Consider the following 23,675-nt stretch of genomic DNA (forward strand, 5'->3'; position numbering starts at 1 on the left):
CACTGTGCTGAAGAATTTAGCAAGTCAGAGATCATCTTTTGACGAATAAACAGTTAATGTTTTTGGCCAAGACCCTCATCAGGATGGGAAGGATAGGGGAAGAGGCCAGATTAAGAATGTGGAGGTTAGGGAAGGAGTATAAGCTGACAGTTGGTAAGTGAGACCAGGTGAGGAGGAAGGTGGTTGGGTGGGTGTGGGATTGGGGATGAAGTGAGAAGCTGGAAGATGAAAGGGGGAAATGGTAAAGGGCTGAAGAAGGAGGAGTCTGATAGGAGAGGAGAGTGAACCATGGGAGAAAGGGAAGATGGAGGGGTATCAGAGGGAGGTGATGGTCAGGTGAGGAAAAGAGAAAGGGAGCCAGAATCAGGGATGGAAAAAGAGAGGAGGAGGGAGACAAATCACTGGAAGTTTAAAAAATCAGTGTTCATGCCATTGGGTCGGAGGCTACCCAGACGGAATCTGAGATGTTACAACCTGAGTGTGCCCTCCTTGTAGCAGTAGTGGAAATTATGTACCACCATACTGGAATGGGGTCATATTTAAATGGGTGGCCACCAGGAAAACCCACCTTTTTGTGGTAGAAGGAGCAAAAGATCCTCTCCAAGCAGAGCACATAACCCTGATAGACTGTCAGTTAAGTGTTGCCTCACCTGGAAGAATTATTTTGGGGCCCTGAATGGTGGTGACTAAGAAGGTGTAAGGGCAACTATAACACTTGCCTTGTCTGTAGAGATAGGTGCTAGGAGCGAGATCAATGAGGATAAGGGAGAAGGCAGTAACAAAGAAGAGGATCCCTTTCCACCACCATCGACAATGTCCTCACTTACATCTGCATTTCCTGCACATCTGCCCTCACCCTATCCTCCCACAGCAATAACAGGGATACAGTTTGCTTTGTCCTTACCTACTACTCCACACTCAGTGGGGAGGGACAAATAGACAAGTGAGTTGCATAAAGAGCAATCACTGTGGAAATTGGAAAGTCGGGGGGGAGACAAAGATGTGCTTTAGTGGTAGGATCCTGTTGTAGATGGCAGAAGATACAGAAAATGATGTGCTGAATATGGAGACTCTTGAGGTGGTACAGTAAGTAAGGACAGAGGAACTCTATCCCTCCAATAGCATTGGAGAGATACGGTGAGGGCAGATGTGTGGGAAATGGAAGAGATATGGGTGAGAGCTGCATCAGTGGAAGAGGAAGGGAAACCCTGTTCGTTGAAAAAGGTGATGAAAGCCTGATCCTGAGAACAGATGCAGCAGAAATAGGGAAACTGAGAAAAGGGTATAGCATTTTTACAAGTGACAGGGTGAGGAGAAGTATAGTCAAGGTCGCTGTGAGAGTCGGTAGGCTTGTGAAAAGTATCGGTAGTTAGTGTATCTCTAGAGAGAGGTGTTGAGATGGACAAGTAAATTTGAAGGCGTGGTGGAAGCTGGAGGCAAAATTGATGAAGTTAACGAGTTCAGCATGGGTGCAGAAAGCAGCACCAGTGCAGCCGTCAGGGGATGGACTGTTCCATGTAGCCTGTGAAAAGGCAGACGAAGCTGGGGCCCATGTGAGTGCCAATGGCTCCTCCTACTTTCTCCAAACTTAAGGTTTGGAGAAAACGAGAAAATCCAAAATGCAAGTTACTGAAGGTTTTAACACTGTTTTAAATTTTGGTTCATGAATTTTCTGAATAAAAGCTGACAGTTCCCCCTAATTTGAGCTTTGGGCTGTTGTATTCTGTTATTGGCCGTTTTGTGGTATCCAATGTTAGAAAGTAAACTAATCTGTGTTCTGTATCTGCTGCAGTCACAATAAAGCACATCTGTTTAAGGAAGAGCTGTGGATAAATACAAGTCCAAGATAATTTTCCTTCCATTTTAATTAAGTTGATTTAAATGTATTTTGTTGCAACCTGCTGCTTTTAAGTCTTAAAGTGAATAAGTCTTGTGAACAGAGCATACAGTTCTTTAACATTTTAAGAGCTGGCATTGTTAGTGAAGTCCCCTCACCAGGCTCGTGTGGAAACTTGGATCGTTGCCGGCCCTGCTAACAGCCACAGGACTCAGCAGTGAGAAGGCCACCTTTCATTAACAATAGGTGTCTAGAGTTGGTATGATTTGGGGTACAACCAAGCAGGAATGCCCTGATGTTCTGATTAAAGAAACTTTGATTTGAGCGAATGCTGTGTAAATACTGCCTTTACATGATTGTTGGTCAGCAAGAAATAACAAATTGTACATGGCATAAAATTATAAAGAAAGTATATTTACAAATTTCAGCTTTATCAAATAGTTCGTAAGAAAAAGAAAAGGAAAAAATAAATAAAAGCACCCATTACAGTTAACCTAGTTCAAATATGCAGATAAAATTGGAGCTCATACTGGTGTTGTTTTTAACTCACACGCTGGACCCTTGGCCTGCATGAAAGCACACACTGCGTCCCAAACGTCGCTCAAAATCTATCTCGAAGAAGCGGGTACTCTCTCAGGAGTATTGGCCCTTTGCCTTGGAGCCATTCTTCTGAACAAAGCACCTTGTGCAACAGGGACGCTGCTTCCCACGGCACCCTCAGCTGTCTTCCTTCCTGTCCTCTCTGCAGCTCCTGCCAAAATAAACTTGTGAACCAGACTGTCTGTCACAAATCTCTCTCCGCCTCGCTGTCTCGAACTTTCTCCCATTTCCACCATCCTGATTGGCTGACACAACATTTCTTACTTGAATATCATAGCCCCGTGTATTGTTTAAAATTATGAGAGGCATAGATAAGATGGATGCCAACAGTCTTTTTTGTTATCCCCCAGGTTAGAAGAGTCCAAAAATAGGGAGCAAAGGTTTAGGGTGAGAAGGAAAGTTTTTGAAAGGACGGAGGCACAACTTTTTCACGCGAGGGTGGTGAGAGTAAGGAAAGAGCTGCCAGAGGGAGTTTTTGAGGCAGGTGTAAGAGCATCATATAAAATGCATGTGGGTAGGTACATGGAATGATGGGGCTTGGGGGGATATGGCCCTAATGCAGGAAATTGGGACTAGTTGGGTGGGCAGCACATCTGGCATGGATTCATTGGGCTGACAGGCCTGTATCTGTGCTGTATTGCTTTGTGACTCCGTGACTCTTAACTATCCCCAACTGTAACTTACAGTATCCAACCCTATGAATTCATTCTGCCATGTAAGCCCTCTTCTTTGGCTGCGTTTGTTCATCTACCAGGGCTTCCCTTCTGGAATTTCCTTCATAAATCACTCATTCTTTTAGAGCCCTTCTTCCCCCTCTCTTGAAAAGGGTATCTTGTTGACAAGCTTTTGCCCTCCCATATCTTTTGTTTGGATCAGCAACTTTTCCATTTTTGCATGTCAAGCTATGAATTAGGAAAGTAATTCATAGAAAGTAGAATTAGGAAATTAAACATGATGAATAAACTCTGATTGAGCTTCCAGCCGCATACAGGTATTGATTATATCCTCATCAGGGATGATGCTTGGGCATTCTTTTTCTTCTTCTCCGTCTTGTTTTACGGCAGTTGGCATCCAGCTTAATGGTGCATTACCGCCATCTTCTGCTCCGGAGTGTGCAATAGACTTGCATTCTAAATCCTTTCACCCAATCAATCTCTCTCAATCTCAATCTCAATCTCAATCTCAATCTCAATCTCTCTCTCTCTCTCTCTCTCTCACTCACTCTCACTCTCTCACTCTCTCTCTCTCTCACTCTCTCACTCTCTCACTCTCTCACTCTCTCACTCTCTCACTCTCTCACTCTCTCACTCTCTCTCTCACTCTCACACACCCTAACCTACACTTTATCCTCCCATCTTTGGCCACCCTAGTACCCTATTTCTGATTATCCATCATATCCTATATAAAAAAAACCCTGGACCCCTTAAGAAAGCTAAAAATACCCTGACCTGTGCTCTCCTCACCCATGCCCAGCAACCCTTTTAATATGAATTCCTGCACCCTCAATTCCTTCAAGTTAATTCTCATCATCTCTCTCGGTATCCCATACTTCCTGCAACTCAGAACTACATGTTCTACTGACTCCTCTTCCTGACATTCCTCACACAATCCTGTCTGGTCTTTCCCTATCATTTACAATGTTTTGTTTAATGCACAGTCCCCCAGCCCTAACCTAGTCCACACAGTTTCCTCTCTTCTCTATCCACTACCTACCCTAGTACCTGCAATACTCTTTTGTATTTGTATAAATGCCTCTCTTTCCCCTCCCTGTTGATGCTTGGGTATGTCTAATCTGATGGTATTTATACCCTTCTGATTGGTTAGTCCTCATCCAATCAGGTTTCTGCTCTCCCACCTTGTGTACAATCGAAGTGAGTTCTTACTTAGAGCGAGACCTTTGTCTTTGTTAAAATTCTTTTCCTCTACTTTTTAACAAAGACAAAGGTCTAGCTCTCATCATCATCAGGTGCCGTGCCCAGTTTGAGCTTTGACTGCCATGGCCCACACACTCCTGTTTCGGGTCAAGTGGATCAATTCATTGGTATTCATTTCCAGTTCTCTGGCTGCTGTCTCCATCATCATTTGTCTTTGTCTTCCGCTTGCTTTCTTCCCTTCAATCTTTCCCATAGTTACTGTGCATTCTAACTCCTCTCTCCTAATCACATGTCCATAGAAACCATAGAAAGTACAGCACAGAAACAGGCCTTTTGGCCCTTCTTGGCTGTGCCGAACCATTTTCTGCCTAGTCCCTCTGACCTGCACACGGACCATATCCCTCCATACACCTCCCATCCATGTATCTGTCCAATTTATTCTTAAATGTTAAAAAAGAACCCGCATTTACCACCTCATCTGGCAGCTCATTCCATACTCCCACCACTCTCTGTGTGAAGAAGCCCCCCCAATGTTCCCTTTAAACTTTTCCCCCCTCACCCTTAACCCATGTCCTCTGGTTTTTTTCTCCCCTTGCCTCAGTGGAAAAAGCCTACTTGTATTCACTCTATCTATACCCATCATAATTTTATATACCTCTATCAAATCTCCCCTCATTCTCCTACACTCCAGGGAATAAATTCCTAACCTATTCAACCTTTCTCTGTGACTGAGTTTCTCAAGTCCCGACAACATCCTTGTAAACCTTCTCTGCACTCTTTCAACCTTATTTATATCCTTCCTGTAATTTGGTGACCAAAACTGAACACAATACTCCAGATTTGGCCTCAGCAATACCTTATACGACCTCATCATAACATTCCAGCTCTTATACTCAATACTTCGATTAATAAAGGCCAATGTACCAAAAGCTCTCTTTACGACCCCATCTACCTGTGACGCCACTTTTAGGGAATTTTGTATCTGTATTCCCAGATCCCTCTGTTCCATTGCACTCCTCAGTGCCTTACCATTAACCCTGTATGTTCTACCTTGGTTTGTCCTTCCAACGTGCAATACCTCACACTTGTCTGTATTAAACTCCACCTGCCATTTTTCAGCCTATTTTTCCAGCTGGTCCAAGTCCCTCTGCAGGTTCTGAAAACCTTCCTCACTGTCTACTACACCTCCAATCTTTGTATCATCAGCAAATTTGCTGATCCAATCTACCACATTATCATCCAGATCATTGATATAGATGACAAATAACAATGGACCCAGCACTGATCCCTGTGTCACAGGCCTCCACTCGGAGAAGCAATTCTCTGTGGCTTCTTCCATTGAGCCAATGTCTGATCCAATTTACCACCTCTCCATGTATACCTAGCGACTGAATTTTCCTAACTAATCTCCCATGCGGGACCTTGTCAAAGGCCTTACTGAAGTCCATGTAGACAATATCCACTGCCTTCCCTTCATCCACTTTCCTGGTAACCTCCTCGAAAAACTCCAATGAAGTTACTTTGTCTTTTCATGACCTCGTACATTATTTCTCTTTTTGTGTTTGCTCTGTTCATGACATCCTTGTTAGATATTCGTTTCATCTGTGATATTCTTTGCATCCTCCTCAAAAACCACATCTCTGCTGCTACAATTCATTTCCTCATGTTACTAGATATTGTCCAACATTCTGAGCTATATAACATAACTGGATAAACGTAACATTTCAGTACTCTGAGGCGGGTTGTAGTTTAGTATTGGTCAGTATACTCTTCATTCTCGTAAAGGTGTCTTTTGCCATCCCTATTCTTCTTTTGATGTCCATGTCGCACCTGCTGACTGATGTCACCCAGCTTCCTAAGTAGCAAAAGTTCTGTACTTGTTTTATGTCTTCCCTGTTTATTCTCAGCCTGCAGATAGGATTCTCCTTCTTTTTGGATATCACCATATATTCTGTCTTTTTGCAATTGATAGATAGACCCATTTTTGCACTTTCTTCAACAATTATACCAATTAAGTTTTGTAGTTCTTCCTCCGTACTTGCAATTAACACAGTGTCATCTGCATATCTGAAATTATTGTTGTTTTCACTGCCAATTTTAATTCCCAAGATGTCTCTTAATTTTTGTAATATTGTTTCACTGTACACATTAAATAAATCAGGGGAGAGAACACACACTTGTCTAACGCCTTTCTTGATTTTCGTAAACTGACTCACTTCTCCATCTATTTTTACAGTGGCGGTTTGTACCCATTACAGATTTCTGATTAGGCAGAGGTCTTTTGAATCTAGATCTAGAGTTTTCTGTAATATTTCAAATAACTTATTGTGCTTCACTTTATCAAGTGCTTTTGTATAGTCGATAAAACAAACAAACAAACAAATCTTTTTGCACCTGAATAGCTCGTTCTGATGGTATCCTTAACATCAATATTGCGTTTCTTGTACCTTTGTCTTTCACAAAACCACATTGTTCTTTGTCTATTTCAGCTTGTATCTTACTTTTAGCTCTTGTCATCAAAATTCTTAGAAGTAACTTGGTGCCATGACTCATTAAACTTATGGTCCTATGTAATTCACATTCTATTGCTCCAGGTTCCTTAGGAAGAATGATAATTACTGATTTTTTTCACCTCTTCTGGTATTATTCCAGTCTCATCAATGTCATTGATTAAATCAGTAAGTTTTTCAATTCATAATCTTCAAGGGCGACAATTTGTCAGGACCGAATTCATCAGGACCTGCTGCCTTTCCTTTCTTCATCTTATTTATTGCACTACGAACTTCAGATTTTAAAATACTTGGACCTTCAATGTTTTTCTTAATTTCTGATTTTTCACCTCGATCGTCTTCAAACAATTCCTGAATATACTCAGTCCATCTGTTCGTATTCTCATCTTTTTCCGTGGTAATGTTACCGTCCTTTGCTTTCAAACATCCATCTGAAGAACAGAAGAGCTTTTTGCCATTGATATTCTTGATTTGTTGATGTAACCTTTTTGGATCACTAATAGGGATTCTTTTTATTTGCTCACATTCCTGGTTTAACTATTCTTCTTTGGCTTTTTGACATAATCTTGTAACTTTTTAATCTAAGGACTTAAAATCTAATGGAAGAAAGCAAAGCCTATAGAATTTCTTCTGTTATCCATTTATTCTTTGAGCTTCTTTTCTTTTTTAGGAGTCACTGACTTTGCTGATTCTTCCGAAGCATCCTTTAGAGAGTTAAATTTAATTTCTACGTGCTTGCTATCATCTTCAACAGATTCTATTTCTAGACTTTGAAATCTATTCCTTACTTCAATTGTAAATTTTTGTGTTCAGTTTTCTTCTTTAATTAATTGCAAGTAGTTAAGGGATTGTTCAGGTTTTTGCTTCTTTAGTTTTTCAAGTTTTACTTTTACATGACATACTACTGGGTAATGGTCACTATTACAGTCTGCACCTGGATATGTTTTGCACTGAGTCACTGAGTTTCTAAATCTTTGGTTTATCGTAATAAAGTCAATTTGATTTCTACTGTTATCACCTGGACTTCTCCAGGTCCACAAGTGTCTTGGATGGTTTTTAAAGTAGGTATTCATAATGACCTGATTATTCATCTTGCACGATTCTGCCCATTTTTCACCTCTTTCATTTCTTTCCCTGAGTCCAAATTTTCCTATGGTATTTTCATCAGCACCTTGTCCCATGACAATAACAATATCAATAGCTCTAAGGACTGGAATTTGATTGTAAACAAGGTAGGAGAGCAGAAAGCTGATTGGATGAGGAACTAAACAATCGGGGAATGGACTATGGGGGTATAAATACCACCAGGCTGGACATGCCCAGGCATCATCCCTGATGAAGGTGGCAGAGTTTGTTACTGAAATGTCTTTTGTAATCGATACCTGTACCCGACTGGAAGCCTGAGAAGGGTTTATTCATCATATATGGCGGGAAAGCAACTAGATCCTATTTCAAATTAAACCTCCTCCACTATTATGGCTGTATTGTAATGATGATTCCACATTCTAGCCCACTCCTGCTTTCTTCTCATTTCTTCTGATGAATCTGACACTGCCTTAAAAATATATCAACATTCTGCTTCCACTGCCCTTTGAGGAAGACTCTTAGACATTCTATGTTTGCAATCTACGATCTTGTTCACACATCTGTGAAGCTGCAGTAACAACTTGCATTAATGAGGGTGGTTCTCAACAATAAGTGCAAATTATGGGAAGATGCCAACCAAGCATCTCAGTTTTTCAAGAAAGCTTAACGGCATTGTCATTGTTGATAATATTATTTTGTCTAAAAATTTGCATAACTCTTACAAGTGGAAGTGGTGGATGCTGGTTTGATTTCAACATTTAAGACAGGTTTGAATAGGTACTGTAAGTGGATAGGAGGGATATGGAGGGCTACGTCTGGGTGCATGTCAAGGGGACTAGGTAGAATAATAGTTCAGCACAAACTAGATGGTCTGAAGGGCCTCTTCTATGCTGTAGTATTCTATGATGCGAAGCAATATTTCTGCTGGTAGAAAGTGATTGTACCAAAAATATCATTTGAAACTCATTCATTGGCATGCTGAAAGTAGTGACTTTACTCTTTTTAAGCTTGTTTCACTAAAAATGTTTAAGTAATTAAAGTTAATTCTTTCTGTGTTTCATTTAAGGAAGTGCCTGTTTTTGGCTGGTCCTTTCAGAACCCAGCTGTCAGTCAAACTCTTGCAGTGCTTGCGGATTACAGATGCTCCAAATTTCTATGGGCTTCCTTCATTAGAGCGGGCACTACATGGAATGGTCCACGTCCTGGCTCTTCCTGGATGGAGTCTGCACTCAGCCACTGTGGAATCCTATTCACTTTGTACTAAATATCTGACTGGCCTTCTGGAGGTATGCATTCAAATACTTGGCATAATCTGTGAAATGATTAAATTTTAAATGAGATTTAGACTTGGAGCAGGTACACATAGCGCTTTAGGAAAAAACTAAAAGATATAACATTTCAACAACCAGTTATAAAAAAAAACGATCTCTATAGACACTGGAACTATTCTGTAGGTTAGAATACTATAACTGGAATACTGTGTTCAGTTCTGGTTGCTTCATTATATTGTAGGAGTGATCTGGAAGCCAAAGGGAGGATGTGGAGGATGCTGCCTGGATCAGAGAGCATGTTTTTTAACGATAGATTGAGCAAGCTGGGGCTTTCTCTTTGGAGAGAAGGACAATGAGAGGTGAACTGATCGAGGTGTATAAGATGAGCAGAGGTATTGATCAAGTGGATGGCTAGAGACTTTTCCCCAAGGGCTATCACAGAACATAGAGCGTAAAAATCTACAGCATATTACAGGGCCTTTGGCTCACACTGTTATGCAAACCATGTAACCTACTCTAGAAACTGCCTAGAATTTCTCTACCGCATAGCCCTCTAGTTTTCTAAGCTCCATCTAGCTATCTAAGAGTATCTTAGACCCTATTTAAGGTGTTTGAAGGAAAGAATATTGGGGTTGTCAGAGGTAACCAGAGAGTATGGTCGGTGTGTGGAACACTCTACCAGGGGTGGTGGACTTGGACTTGGTTCTGAGAATTGACCCAGGGTAAGTGGAACAAGCATCAGTCGGCAATGTCAAGAAAACATTAATCATTGGTTTAAGGTAGTTTAGAAGAGATTTGCAAAAGGATTGCAAAAGGTCAGATTTGAATGGAATGAGGACATACAGTGTATACCTTTAGCAAATTAGATATTAATCTTGGCAGGCAAAACTAATAAGATAATAAGAGATCTTTAATATGGAGATATTTCAGCCAGTGTGTAAATATGTACATTCCCATGAATTTTCTCCTTCATTTCACATTCTTACAGATGCTATAGAACATAGAACAATACAGCACAGTACAGCAAAGCACAGGCCCTTTGGCCCATAACATTTTCCAAATCCTTTAACCTACTCCAAGATCAACCTAACCCTTCCCTTCTACATAGCCCTCCGTTTTTCTGTCATCCAGGTTCTTACTAAGAGTTTCTTAAATGTCCCCAATGTGCCTGCCTCTAACACCATCCCTAGCAGGGTGTTCAAAGCACCAACCACTCTGTAAAACAAAATTTAACTCTAACATCACCCTCTACTTTTTTCCAACCATCTTAATATAATACCCCTTCTTATTAGCCATGTCTGCTCCGGGAAAAAGTTTCTGGACACTTACTCTATGCCTCTTGTACACTTCAGTCAATTCACCTCTCATCCTCTTCCACTTCAAAGAGAAAAATCCTACCTTGTTCAGCCTCTCCTAATAAGATGTGCTTTCTAATCCAGACAGCATCCTGGAAAATCTCCTCTGCATCTTCTCTAATATTCCCTCATCCTTTCTATAATGAAGCAACCAGAACTATAATATTCCAAGCGTGGTCTAACCAGGGTTTTATAGAGCTGCCACATTACCATGTGGCTCTTGAAACTTTTCTGCTGAGTCTGAAACAATCACATTTACCTCAGTCAACCAAAGGCTGTGCTGTTGCATTGCAGGCAAATCTCGTTATCAATGTTGGTTTTCATCAAGAGAAGATGTTCTGAAAATGGTTCAGAAAACATGTGATATAGAGAGTGCAAGTTGACAGTGTGCTGTGACTGAGTGCAAGGAAGTTGTGATGAACCTTCATAAATCACTCGGTTCGGTCACAACTGAAATATTGTGTACAGTTATGGACTTTACACTTTGGAGAAGATGTGAAGATTTGGAGAGGGTGCAGAAGAAATTTATTTCAGGAATGAGATACTTCGGCTATGTAGATATCCTGGAGAAACTCTGGCTACTTTCCTTGAAATAGAGGAGGTTGCAAGGAGATAAGGCCATAAGGCATAGGAGCAGAATTAGGCCATATGGCCCATTGAGTCTGCTCCGCCATTTCATCATGCCTGATCCATTTTTCCTCTCAGTCCCAGTTTCCTGCCACCCCCCATTCTGTATCCCTTTATGCCCAGAACAATCAAGAATCTATCAGCCTCTTGTCTTAAATAGATGTAAGGACTTGGCCTCCACAGCTGCCTGTGGCAACAGATTTCACAGATTCACCATTCTCTGGCCAAAGAAAGACTTCCTCATCTCCATTCTAAAAGAACACCACTTTATTTTGAGGCTGTGTCCTCTGGTCTTAGACTCTCCCACCATAGAAAACATCTTCACATCCCCTTTATCAAGGCCTTCCACTATTCGATAAGTTTCAATTAGGTCACCCCTCATTCTTCTGAATTCCAGTGAATACAGGCCCAGAGCCATCAAATGCTCTTCAGAGGATAAGCTGTTCAATTCTGGAATCAGTTTTTGTGAGACTGCTTTGAACCCTCTTCTGTTTCAGCACATCCTTTCTATGATAAGGGGCACAAATATGCTCACAATACTCCAAGTGAGGCCTCTCCAGTGCTTTATCAAGTTTCAACATTACATCCTTGCTTTTATATTTAATATGAATGTTAACATCACAAACTCAATCTGCAAATTAACCTTCACAAGGACTTCGAAGTCCATGTGCGCCTGTTTTTTTTTGTATTTTCTTTCCATTTAGAAAACAGTCAGCTCTTTCATTTCTTCTACCAAAATGCATGACCTTACACTCCCTGACTCTATATTCCATCTGCCACTTCTTTGCACATTCTCCTAATCTGTCTGTCCTTCTGTAGCCTACTTCTGCAAAACTTCCTGCTCCTCCACCTTTCTTTGTATCCACAAACTTTGCAACAAAGCTATCAAATCCGTCATCCAAATCATTGATATATAATGTAAAAAGAGTGGTCTCAATTCAGATCTCTGTGGCCACCAAACAAAACTCTCTTTATTCCTACCCTTTGCCTCCTGCCAATCAACCACTGCTTTATTCATGCTAGAATATTTCCTTTAATACCATGGACTCATAACTTCTTAAGCAGCCTCACAGAAACATAGAAACATAGAAAATAGGTGCAGGAGTAGGCCATTCGGCCCTTCGAGCCTGCATCGCCATTTATTATGATCATGGCTGATCATCCAACTCAGAACCCTGCACCAGCCTTCCCTCCATACCCCCTGATCCCTGGAGCCACAAGGGCCATATCTAACTCCCTCTTAAAATTAGCCAATGAACTGGCCTCAACTTGTTTCCTGTGGCAGAGAATTCCACAGATTCAGCACTCTGTGTGAAGAAGTTTTTCCTAATCTCGGTTCTAAAAGGCTTCCCCTTTATCCTCAAACTGTGACCCCTCGTTCTGAACTTCCCCAACATCAGGAACAATCTTCCTGCATCTAGCCTATCCAATCCCTTTAGGATTTTATACGTTTCAATCAGATCTCCCCTCAATCTTCTAAATTCCAACGAGTACAAGCCCAGTTCATCCAGTCTTTCTTCATATGAAAGTCCTGCCATCCCAGGAATCAATCTGGTGAATCTTCTTTGTACTCCCTCTATGGCAAGGATGTCTTTCCTCAGATTAGGGGACCAAAACTGCACACAATACTCCAGGTGTGGTCTCACCAAGGCCTTGTACAACTGCAGTAGTACCTCCCTGCTCCTGTACTCGAATCCTCTCGCTATAAATGCCAGCATACCATTCGCCTTTTTCACCGCCTGCTGTACCTGCATGCAAACTTTCAATGACTGGTGTATAATGACACCCAGGTCTCGTTGCACCTCCCCTTTTCCTAATCAGCCACCATTCAGATAATAATCTGTTTTCCTATTTTTGCCACCAAAGTGGATAACTTCACATTCATCCACATTAAATTGCATCTGCCATGAATTTGCCCACTCACCCAACCTATCCAAGTCACTCTGCATCCTCTTAGCATCCTCCTCACAGCTAACACTGCCACCCAGCTTCGTGTCATCCGCAAACTTGGAGATGCTGCATTTAATTCCCTCATCCAAGTCATTAATATATATTGTAAACAACTGGGGTCCCAGCACTGAGCCTTGCGGTACCCCACTAGTCACTGCCTGCCATTCTGAAAAGATCCCGTTTATTCCCACTCTTTGCTTCCTGTCTGCTAACCAATTCTCTATCCACATCAATACCTTACCCCCAATACCGTGTGCTTTAAGTTTGCACACTAATCTCCTGTGTGGGACCTTGTCAAAAGCCTTTTGAAAATCCAAATATACCACATCCACTGGTTCTCCCCTATCCACTCTACTAGTTACATCCTCAAAAAATTCTATGAGATTCGTCAGACATAATTTTCCTTTCACAAATCCTTGCTGACTTTGTCGGATGATTTCACCGCTTTCCAAGTGTGTTGTTATCACATCTTTGATAACTGACTCCAGCAGTTTCCCCACCACCGACGTTAGGCTAACCGGTCTATAATTCCCCGGTTTCTCTCTCCCTCCTTTTTTAAAAAGTGGGGTTACATTAGCCACCCTCCAATCCTCAGGAACTAGTCCAGAATCTAAAGAGTTTTGAAAAATTATCACTAATGCATCCACTATTTCTTGGGCTACTTCCTTAAGCACTCTGGGATGCAGACCATCTGGCCCTGGGGATTTATCTGCCTTTAATCCCTTCAACTTACCTAACACCACTTCCCTACTAACATGTATTTTGCTCAGTTCCTCCATCTCACTGGACCCTCTGTCCCCTACTATTTCTGGAAGATTATTTATGTCCTCCTTAGTGAAGACAGAACCAAAGTAATTATTCAATTGGTCTGCCATGTCCTTGCTCCCCATAATCAATTCACCTCTTTCTGTCTGCAGGGGACCTGCATTTGTCTTTACCAGTCTTTTCCTTTTTACATATCTATAAAAGCTTTTACAGTCAGTTTTTATGTTCCCTGTCAGTTTTCTCTCATAATCTTTTTTCCCCTTCCTAATTAAGCCCTTTGTCCTCCTCTGCTGAACTGGAATTGATACTACCCCTAATTTCTCTTGTCAGCCACGGGTGCACTACCTTCCTTGATTTATTCTTTTGCCAAACTGGGATGAACAATTGTTGTAGTTCATCCATGCAATCTTTAAATGCTTGCCATTGCATATTGACCGTCAATCCTTTAAGTGTCATTTGCCAATCTATCTTAGCTAATTCACATCTCATACCTTCCAAGTTACCCCTCTTTAAGTTCAGAACCTTTGTTTCTGAATTAACTATGTCACTCTCCATCTTAATGAAGAATTCCACCATATTATGGTCACTCTTACCCAAGGGGCCTCTCACGACAAGATTGCTAATTAACCCTTCCTCATTGCTCAAAACCCAGTCCAGAATAGCCTGCTCTCTCGTTGGTTCCTCGACATGTTGGTTCAAAAAACCATCCCGCATACATTCCAAGAAATCCTCTTCCTCAGCACCTTTACCAATCTGGTTCACCCAATCTACATGTAGATTGAAGTCACCCATTATAACTGCTGTTCCTTTATTGCACACATTTCTAATTTCTTGTTTAATACCATCTTCGACCTTACTACTACTGTTAGATGGCCTGTACACAACTCCCACCAGCATTTTCTGCCCCTTAGTGTTATGCAGCTCTACCCATATCGATTCCACATCTTCCCAGCTTATGTCCTTCCTTTCTATTGCATTAATCTCCTCTTTAACCAGCAACGCCACCCCACCTCCTTTCCTTTCATGTCGATCCCTCCTGAATATTGAACATCCCTGAACGTTGAGCTCCCATCCTTGGTCACCCTGGAGCCGTGTCTCGATGATCCCAACTATATCATAATCATTAATAACAATCTGCACTTTCAATTCATCCACCTTGTTACGAATGCTCCTTGCATTGACACACAAAGCCTTCAGGCACTCTTTTACAACTCTCTTAGCCCTTATACAATTATGTTGAAAAGTGGCCCTTTTTGATGCTTGCCCTGGATTTGTCGGCCTGCCACTTTTACTTTTCTCCTTAGTACTTTTTGCTTCTACCCTCACTTTACACCCCTCTGTCTCTCTGCCCTCGTTCCCATCCCCCTGTTATGAACTAACCTCCTCTCGCCTAGCCTATTTAATTTGATTCCCACCCCCCAACCATTCTAGTTTAAAGTCACCTCAGTAGCTCTCGCTAATCTCCCTGCCAGGATATTGGTCCCCCTAGGATTCAAGTGTTGCACTTTGTCAAAGGCCTTCTGAGGGTCCAAATACACAACGTTAACCGAGTCTCCTTTGTGTGTCCACCTTTTTATTTCTTCAAATAATTCCAACACATTTGTCAGGCAAGATTTTCCCTTGAAGAAACCATGCTGAGAGGGTCCAAATACACAACATTAACTGAGTCTCCTTTGTGTATCCATCTTTTTATTTCTTCAAATAATTCCAACACATTTGTCAGGCAAGATTTTCCCTTGAAGAAACCATGCTGACTACGGACTACTTTATCATGTGCTCCAAGAATTCTGAAACCACATCCTTAGCAATTGACTCCAACATCTTCCCAAGCACTGAGGTCAAACTAACTGGCCTATAGTTTCCTTTCTTCTGCCTCACTCCCTTCTTGAAGAGTGGAGTGACATTTGCAATTTTCCAGTATTCCAGAATCATTCCAGAATCTAGTGTTTTTTTGAAAGATCTTTACTAGTACTTTCACAATCTCTTCAGTTACCTCTTTCAGGATCCTGGGGTGTACATCATCTGGTCCAGGTGACTTATCTACCTTCAGACCTTTCAGTTTCCCAAGAATCTTCTCCCTAGTAATGGCAACTTCACACATTTCTGCCCACTGACATTTTTGAACTTTTGGCATATTGCTAGTGTCTTCCACAGTGAAGATTAATGCTGAATACTTATTAAGTTTTGTAGTTTCCTTGTCCCCCATTACTTCCTCTCCAGTATCGTTTTCTAGCTGTCCAATATCCATTCTCACCGCTCTCTCTTACACTTCAAGTATCTGAAGAAAAGTTTGGCTTCCACTTTAATATTATTGGCTAGCTTACTTTTGTATTCCTCTTTACCTTCTAAATGACTCTTTAGTTACCTTCTGTTGATTTTTAAAAGCTTCCCAATCCTCTAACTTCCCACTAATTTTTGCTCTATTATATACCCTTTCTTTGACTTTCATGTTGGCTTTGTCTTCTCTTGTTAGCCACATTTGTGTCATCTTACCTTTAGAATACTTATTCCTCTTTGGGATGTATGTATCCTATGCCTTCTGAATTGTTTCCAGAAATTCCAGCCATTACTGCTCTGCTGGCATCCCTGCCTGTGTCCTTTTCCAGTCAATTTTGGCCAATTCCCTTTTCATGTCTCTGCATTTCCCTTTACTCTACTGTAATACTGATACATCTGACTTTCGCTGCTACTTGTCAACTTTCTGGGTGAATTCAAAAATATTATGATCACTTGGCCCTTAGGGTTCCTTTACCTTAAGCTTTCTAATTAATTCCAGTTCATTGCACAACACCCAATCCGGAATAGCTGGTTCCCTTAGTGGGTTCAACCATGAGTTGGTCCAAAAAGCCATCTCGTAGGCATTCTAGAAATTTCCGCTGTGGGGATCCAGCACCAACCTGATTTTTGCCAATCTACCTGAGATCTGGAAGTATTTAAATTTAGAAAGGATTGAGATGGAGCAGATAGAAATGGACCCAGTGGTAGAAGAATGAAGAGCTAATTGACATAGAGTTTAGATGATTAGCAATAAAAACAGATGTAACATGAGGAAAATCATTTTTATTCTTCCAGCATGTGTTTTAGTTCTGGAATATCCTACCAGCAGTAGTGATGGAGATGGGTTCAGCTGCAGCATTCAGAAAGGAGCTGGATAAGTATCTGAAAGGAAAAACTTGCAAGACAATAGGGAGTAAGTAGGCAGGTGAGACAGGCCAGATGTTTTTGCATGTAGTTCATATGACTCTGGCGGGCTACAAATCACCGATTGGAGTTCAATTCCTGCCACTGCCTGTAAGGGATTTTTATATGTTTTTTCGGGACCACGTGGGTTTCCACCAAGTACACAGTTTCTTCCCACATTCGAACAACATATGGTTAGGGTTAGTGCGTTATGGATGTACTATGTTGGTGCTGGAAGTTTGACGACATTTGTGGGCTGCTCCAGCAGAATCCACGGACTGTGGTCGTTGCCACAAAATATCCCATTTCACGTATATTTTGATGTGTGTTGGATAAATAGAGGTAATTTTATGTTCAATCGGTGACTTACCTGAGTACAGGATACAGTTTTAAATAAGTTAATATATTCAAAATACTATTATACCTCTGAGAAAAATTCAGCCTTCCAGTTTTTTTTCATTAACTAAGCTAAATTGCTGTTCTCTTCATCCTTACTCCCTTTGATCTATCATCAAAGGAAAAATAATAAAGAATTAATGCGAAGTAAGTTGCAACAAAGAGATTGGTAAAATGACGTCAGAGAATAGAAATGATCATAATCATTTTATTGAATTGCAAAACTGAGAATAAAATTTTGAAAATTCAATGATAGATTGATTCTTGACATATTTGAAATATGTGGAAATTAAACGAAGAAAATACCCTCTGTACCTTCACCGAAGTGCTGATAATTTCAGTATTAGTCCTTTTCTTCAAAAATAATTGGCCCATTTCTGTCAATATTGATTGAGCAAGACCTATGTCTGAACCTGCAAAGAATCATGAGGTAAATGTTTTCACCACTGCACTACCAAGATGTTTCATTTCATGTGAACTTTTTGACTTATACCCATCTATCAGGTCATTTCATCCTTTTATGTGGAATGGGGAGGAAATGCAGTATCTTTCATGGGGAAAGGAGTCACAAAGAATGCAGTTATCTGCTTGCTCCAGCTGTCCTATGAGATGAAAACGCAAGCCAAGGATAAGGTAGGATCATCAGTAGGATGCTTGCACGTTGTTTTCCTTTTGAGAAAGTATGTTTTCCTGATGCTTGCTTGCCACTTTATGATTGGATGTCATTTCATAGAATATCCAGAGTTCACTAATCCCTATGTAAGTAATAAGTTGTAAATTTCAACTGAATTTAGATGAAGTATTTGTAAGTAAGCAAAATTTTGAAGAGAAATCATAGTTTAGCATGCGTGTCTTAATAAATCATAAATAGTACAAACTCATTTCAAGATGAATTTATCCTGAGGCCACTTTATTAGGTATCTCCTAATTAGGGGAATGTTTATTCTCTTCTACTGCTGTAGCCCATCCACTTCAAGGTTTAAACTGTTGTGTGTTCAGGGATGCTGTTGTATGTTACTATTGCCCTCCTGTCAGCTTGAACCAGCCGGCCTTTCTTTGACCTCTCTCATTAACGAGACATTTTCGCCCACAGAACTGCCATTGTTTTTTTTTGTTTTTTCACGCCATTCTCTGTAAATTCTAGAGACTGTTGTGCATGAAAATCCCAGATGATCAGCAGTTTTTGAGATAGTCAAACCACCAACAATCATTCCATGGTTATAGTCACTTGGATCATATTTCTTCCCCTTTCTGATGTTCTGAATAGTAACTGAACCTCCTGACCATGTTTGCACGCTTTTATGCATTTAGTTGCTGCCACGTGATTGGCTGATTATATATTTACATTAATGAGCAAGTGTACAAGTGCACCTAATAAAGTGGCTACTGAGTGTAGATTTCAGCTTAGTTTAAATTAAACCTTTATATGCAAGCAAATATTTAAAAAAGAATCATAATTTAGTGTACATGGCTTATCAAATCATACATTATAGTAAGTTCATTTCAATATAAATTTAGATTGTATAGTGATATGGTAACTTATTAGAACTTATCCTCACCAATGAGACAAGATTTTCTAAAACAGTAAATGCATTCAGTTAACTATTAGTTCCACATGATGTATATTATAATAGAGTCATAGAACATTACAGCTCAGAAACAGGCCATTCAGTCCATCCGGTCTGCACTGAACTATTATTCTGCTTAGTCCCATTGACCTGCACCTGGTCCTTAACCCTCCACCCCCCTCCCATCCATGTACCAATCCAAATTTCTCTTAAATGTTGAAATTGAACCTGTGTTCAGCACTTCCGCTGGCAGCTCATCCCACACTCTCACCACCCTCTGAGTGAAGAAGCTTCCCCTCTTTCACCTTTCACCCTTAATGAATGACTTCTAGTTCTAGTTTCAGCAGCCTCACTGGGAAACATCTGCTTGCATTTACTCTATCTATACCATCCATAATTTTGTATACCTCTTCCAAATCCGCTCCTCCCCCCCCCATTCTCCTATACTTCAGGAATAAAGGCGGAACCTATTCAACCTTTCCCTATAACTCAGGTCAAGTCCTGACAATGTCCTTGTTTTCTGCACTCTTTCAACCTTTCGATAGTAAATCTTTAATAGTGAAGGAAATTGTGCTATGTGATTAACTGTACATTTACAACTCTGTAATAAACAGTAATATATTAACAAAAGCATATTGCCCTAAAACTCTGATTTTTATAGCTCAACAGTTAAGTTTGAATCTAGGTACATAATATTTTGGTTAAGGTAAGTTTTAGAATTAACAGAATAAGATCACGGGAGACTCAGTTTTAGGAAATGGTGTAGGTGGACCATTATTAAGATCATTTACTGAGCTAAATACACAACATTTAAATTTTCGGACACTTTAAAGCCTCTTATAAAACAGAAACAGTATGAATGTAGTTTGACTAAAAGTGGAAAGAGAAAGTAGTGATGTGTGTAACTGAATCAGAATCAGTTTTATTCTTACTCATATATGTCTAAAAATTTGTTGCTTTGCAACAGCAGTACAGTGGAATACTGAAATAAAATTACTATCAGCTACAGTTTAAAAAATTAAAATCATTAAGTAGTGCAAAAAGTGAGGTAGTGTTTATGGGTTCATTGTCTGTCCAGAAATCTGATGGCAGATGGGAAGAAGCTGTTAGTAAGACATTAAGAGTGTATCAGCAAGCTCCTGTACCTCCTCCCTGATGGTAGCAATGAGAAAGGGCAAGTCCTGGATGCATCTTTACACAGGCAGAAATTGCTAAGCCCAGATGAAATACTTTCCTGGGTACTTAAAGAAGCAAGGGAAGAAATTCCAGAGGTCCTGTTCTTGCTCCTGAAATGCCGCCAGAGCTTTGGAGGACTGCTAATGCACTGATATTCTGAAAGAGGAAAGAAATATATCAGGTAACTTTGGGAATGAAAAAGTTATCAAAATCCTTTCTAGGGTACAATATTTACCTTCAGCTAGAGGGAGACAGATTAATCAGAGACTCTCAGCTTAAATTGGACTGCATCCGACTCCAAGGAAATACTCAGCAGGAGTACAGAAACAGACGGAATCCTGGACTCAGCTGTTTATTTATGTAACAGTTTTTTCCCCCAAGCCATCGGACTACCAACCTACTGCCCTCTGCTGTGCCTATGGTCTTGTTTATTATTTATTGTAATGCCTGCACTCTTCTGTGTACTTTATGCAGTCCTGGGTAGGTCTGTAGTCTAGTGTAGTTTTTGTATTGTTTCATGTAGCACCATGGTCCTGAAAAATGCTGTCTTGTTTTTACTGTGTACTGTACCAGCAGTTATGGTCAAAATGACAATAAAAAGTGACTTGACTTGAACTCAGTGTTATTACAGAAAGGTCATGTCTGGCCAATGATTTAACCTTTTGGGGAAGTTCATTTGATATAGTACATATGAATGTAAAGGAGATTTTATACAAAGTCTCTAAAGGTAGAATGGTTAAGAAAATAAAACCCATGGGAGAGTGAGAGAATGGCATATCAAGTCCAAAGAATAAAGGTCAGCTTTCTGTGTGGAAGTCTGTTCTAAATAGGGCTTGGTACTCAATTCATGGCTTAACAAGTTTTAATAATTCCTTTATTGTGTTCCTAACATTTAAGTTATACCACATAGTGCAACAGTTAGTATGATGTTATTACAGTTCAGGGCATTCTGGTGTTTGAAGTTCAAATGTGGTGCCGTCCTGTAAGGATTCTGTATGACCTCCCTGTGAATTGTGCAGGTTTTCCTGGGTGCTGTGGTTTCCTCCGACAGTCTGAAGGTGTGCCGGGTAGGTTAATTCGGCATTGTAAATTTTTAATATTTTTAATTCGGTTAATTGTAATTGTTAATTGTAAGTTAGGTTAATTAGGTTTGTTGAGGGTGAGGGTTGCTGGGGCGATGTAGTATTCAGGACTGGAAACAGAGAAAATAGGTGCAGGAGTAGGCCATTCGGCCCTTCGAGCCTGCACCGCCATTCAGTATGATCATGGCTGATCATCCAACTCAGAACCCTGTACCAGCCTTCCCTCCATACCCCCTGATCCCTTCAGCCACAAGGGCCATATCTAACTCCCTCTTAAATATAGCCAATGAACTGGCCTCAACTGTTTCCTGTGGCAGAGAATTCCACAGATTCAGCACTCTCTGTGTGAAGAAGTTTTTCCTAATCTCGGTCCAAAAAGGCTTCGCCTTTATCCTCAGACTGTGACCCCTCGTTCTGAACTTCCCCAACATCAGGAACAATCTTCCTGCATCTAGCCTGTCCAATCCCTTGAGGATTTTATACGTTTCAATCAGATCCCCCCTCAATCTTCTAAATTCCAGCGAGTATAAGCCTAGTTCATCCAGTCTTTTATCATATGTAAGTGGTGCCATCCCAGGAATCAATCTGGTGAACCTTCTTTGTACTCCCTCTATGGCAAGGATGTCTTTCCTCAGATTAGGGGACCAAAACTGCACACAGTACTCCAGGTGTGGTCTCACCAAGGCTTTGTACAACTGCAGTAGTACCTCCCTGCTCCTGTACTTGAATCCTCTTGCTATAAATGCTAGCATACCATTCGCCTTTTTCACCACCTGCTGTACCTGCATGCCCACTTTCAATGACTGGTGTATAATGACACCCAGGTCTCGTTGCACCTCCCCTTTTCCTAATCAGCCACCATTCAGATAATAATCTGTTTTCCTGTTTTTGCCACCAAAGTGGATAACTTCACATTTATCCACATTAAATTGCATCTGCCATGAACTTGCCCACTCACCTAACCTATCCAAGTCACCCTGCATCCTCTTAGCATCCTCCTCACAGCTAACACTGCCGCCCAGCTTCGTGTCATCTGCAAACTTGGAGATGCTGCATTTAATTCCCTCATCCAAGTCATTAATATATATTGTAAACATCTGGGGTCCCAGCACTGAGCCTTGCGGTACCCCACTAGTCACTGCCTGCCATTCTGAAAAGGTCCCGTTTATTCCCACTCTTTGCTTCCTGTCTGCCAACCAATTCTCTATCCACATCAATACCTTACTCCCAATACCCTGTGCTTTAAGTTTGCACACTAATCTCCTGTGCGGGACCTTGTCAAAAGCCTTTTGAAAATCTAAATATACCACATCCACTGGTTCTCCCCTATCCACTCTACTAGTTACATCCTCAAAAAATTCTATGAGATTCGTCAGACATGATTTTCCTTTCACAAATCCATGCTGACTTTGTCTGATGATTTCACCGCTTTCCAAATGTGCTGTTATCACGTCTTTGATAACTGACTCTAGCAGTTTCTCCACCACCGATGTTAGGCTAACCGGTCTTTAATTCCCTGGTTTCTCTGTCCCTCCTTTTTTAAAAAGTGGGGTTACATTAGCCACCCTCCAATCCTCAGGAACTAGTCCAGAATCTAAAGAGTTTTAAAAAATTATCACTAATGCATCCACTATTTCTTGGGCTACTTCCTTAAGCACTCTGGGATGCAGACCATCTGGCCCTGGGGATTTATCTGCCTTTAATCCCTTCAAATTACCTAACACCACTTCCCTACTAATATGTATTTCCCTCAGTTCCTCCATCTCTCTGGACCCTCTGTCCCCTACTATTTCCGGAAGATTATTTATGTTCTCCTTAGTGAAGACAGAACCAAAGTAATTATTCAATTGGTCTGCCATGTCCTTGCTCCCCATAATCAATTCACCTGTTTCTGTCTGTAGGGGACCTACATTTGTCTTAAGCAATCTTTTTCTTTTCACATATCTAGAAAAGCTTTTACAGTCAGTTTTTATGTTCCCTGTCAGTTTTCTCTCATAATCTTTTTTCCCTTTCCTAATTAAGCCCTTTGTCCTCCTCTGCTGAACTCTGAATTTCTCCCAGTCCTCAGGTGAGCCACTTTTTCTGGCTAATTTGTATGCTTCTTCTTTGGAATTGATACTATCCCTAATTTCCCTTGTCAGCCACGGGTGCACTACCTTCCTTGATTTATTCTTTTGCCAAACTGGGATGAACAATTGTTGTAGTTCATCCATGCGATCTTTAAATGCTTGCCATTGCATATCCACTCTGTCAACCCTTTAAGTGTCATTTGCCAGTCTATCTTAGCTAATTCACGTCTCATACCTTCAAAGTTACCCTTCTTTAAGTTCAGAACCTTTGTTTCTGAATTAACTATGTCACTCTCCATCTTAATGAAGAATTCCACCATATTATGGTC

The 23,675-nt window shown here is 40.8% G+C and overlaps 1 protein-coding gene across 3 annotated transcripts in view; it reads left to right on the forward strand.

The window, feature by feature from the left end:
• rttn (rotatin) overlaps window positions 1–23,675 on the forward strand; it is a 270,714-nt gene that overhangs the window by 121,264 nt on the left and 125,775 nt on the right. For all 3 annotated transcript variants that reach the window (XM_063055143.1, XM_063055124.1, XM_063055134.1), the window contains 2 exons: window positions 8,974–9,193; window positions 17,956–18,084. In XM_063055143.1, the coding sequence (XP_062911213.1) occupies window positions 8,974–9,193; window positions 17,956–18,084 (349 nt within the window). The remainder of the gene's footprint in view (window positions 1–8,973; window positions 9,194–17,955; window positions 18,085–23,675) is intronic.

Source organism: Mobula hypostoma, chromosome 1 (genome assembly GCF_963921235.1).
Source record: "Mobula hypostoma chromosome 1, sMobHyp1.1, whole genome shotgun sequence".
Lineage (NCBI taxonomy): Eukaryota > Metazoa > Chordata > Chondrichthyes > Myliobatiformes > Myliobatidae > Mobula > Mobula hypostoma.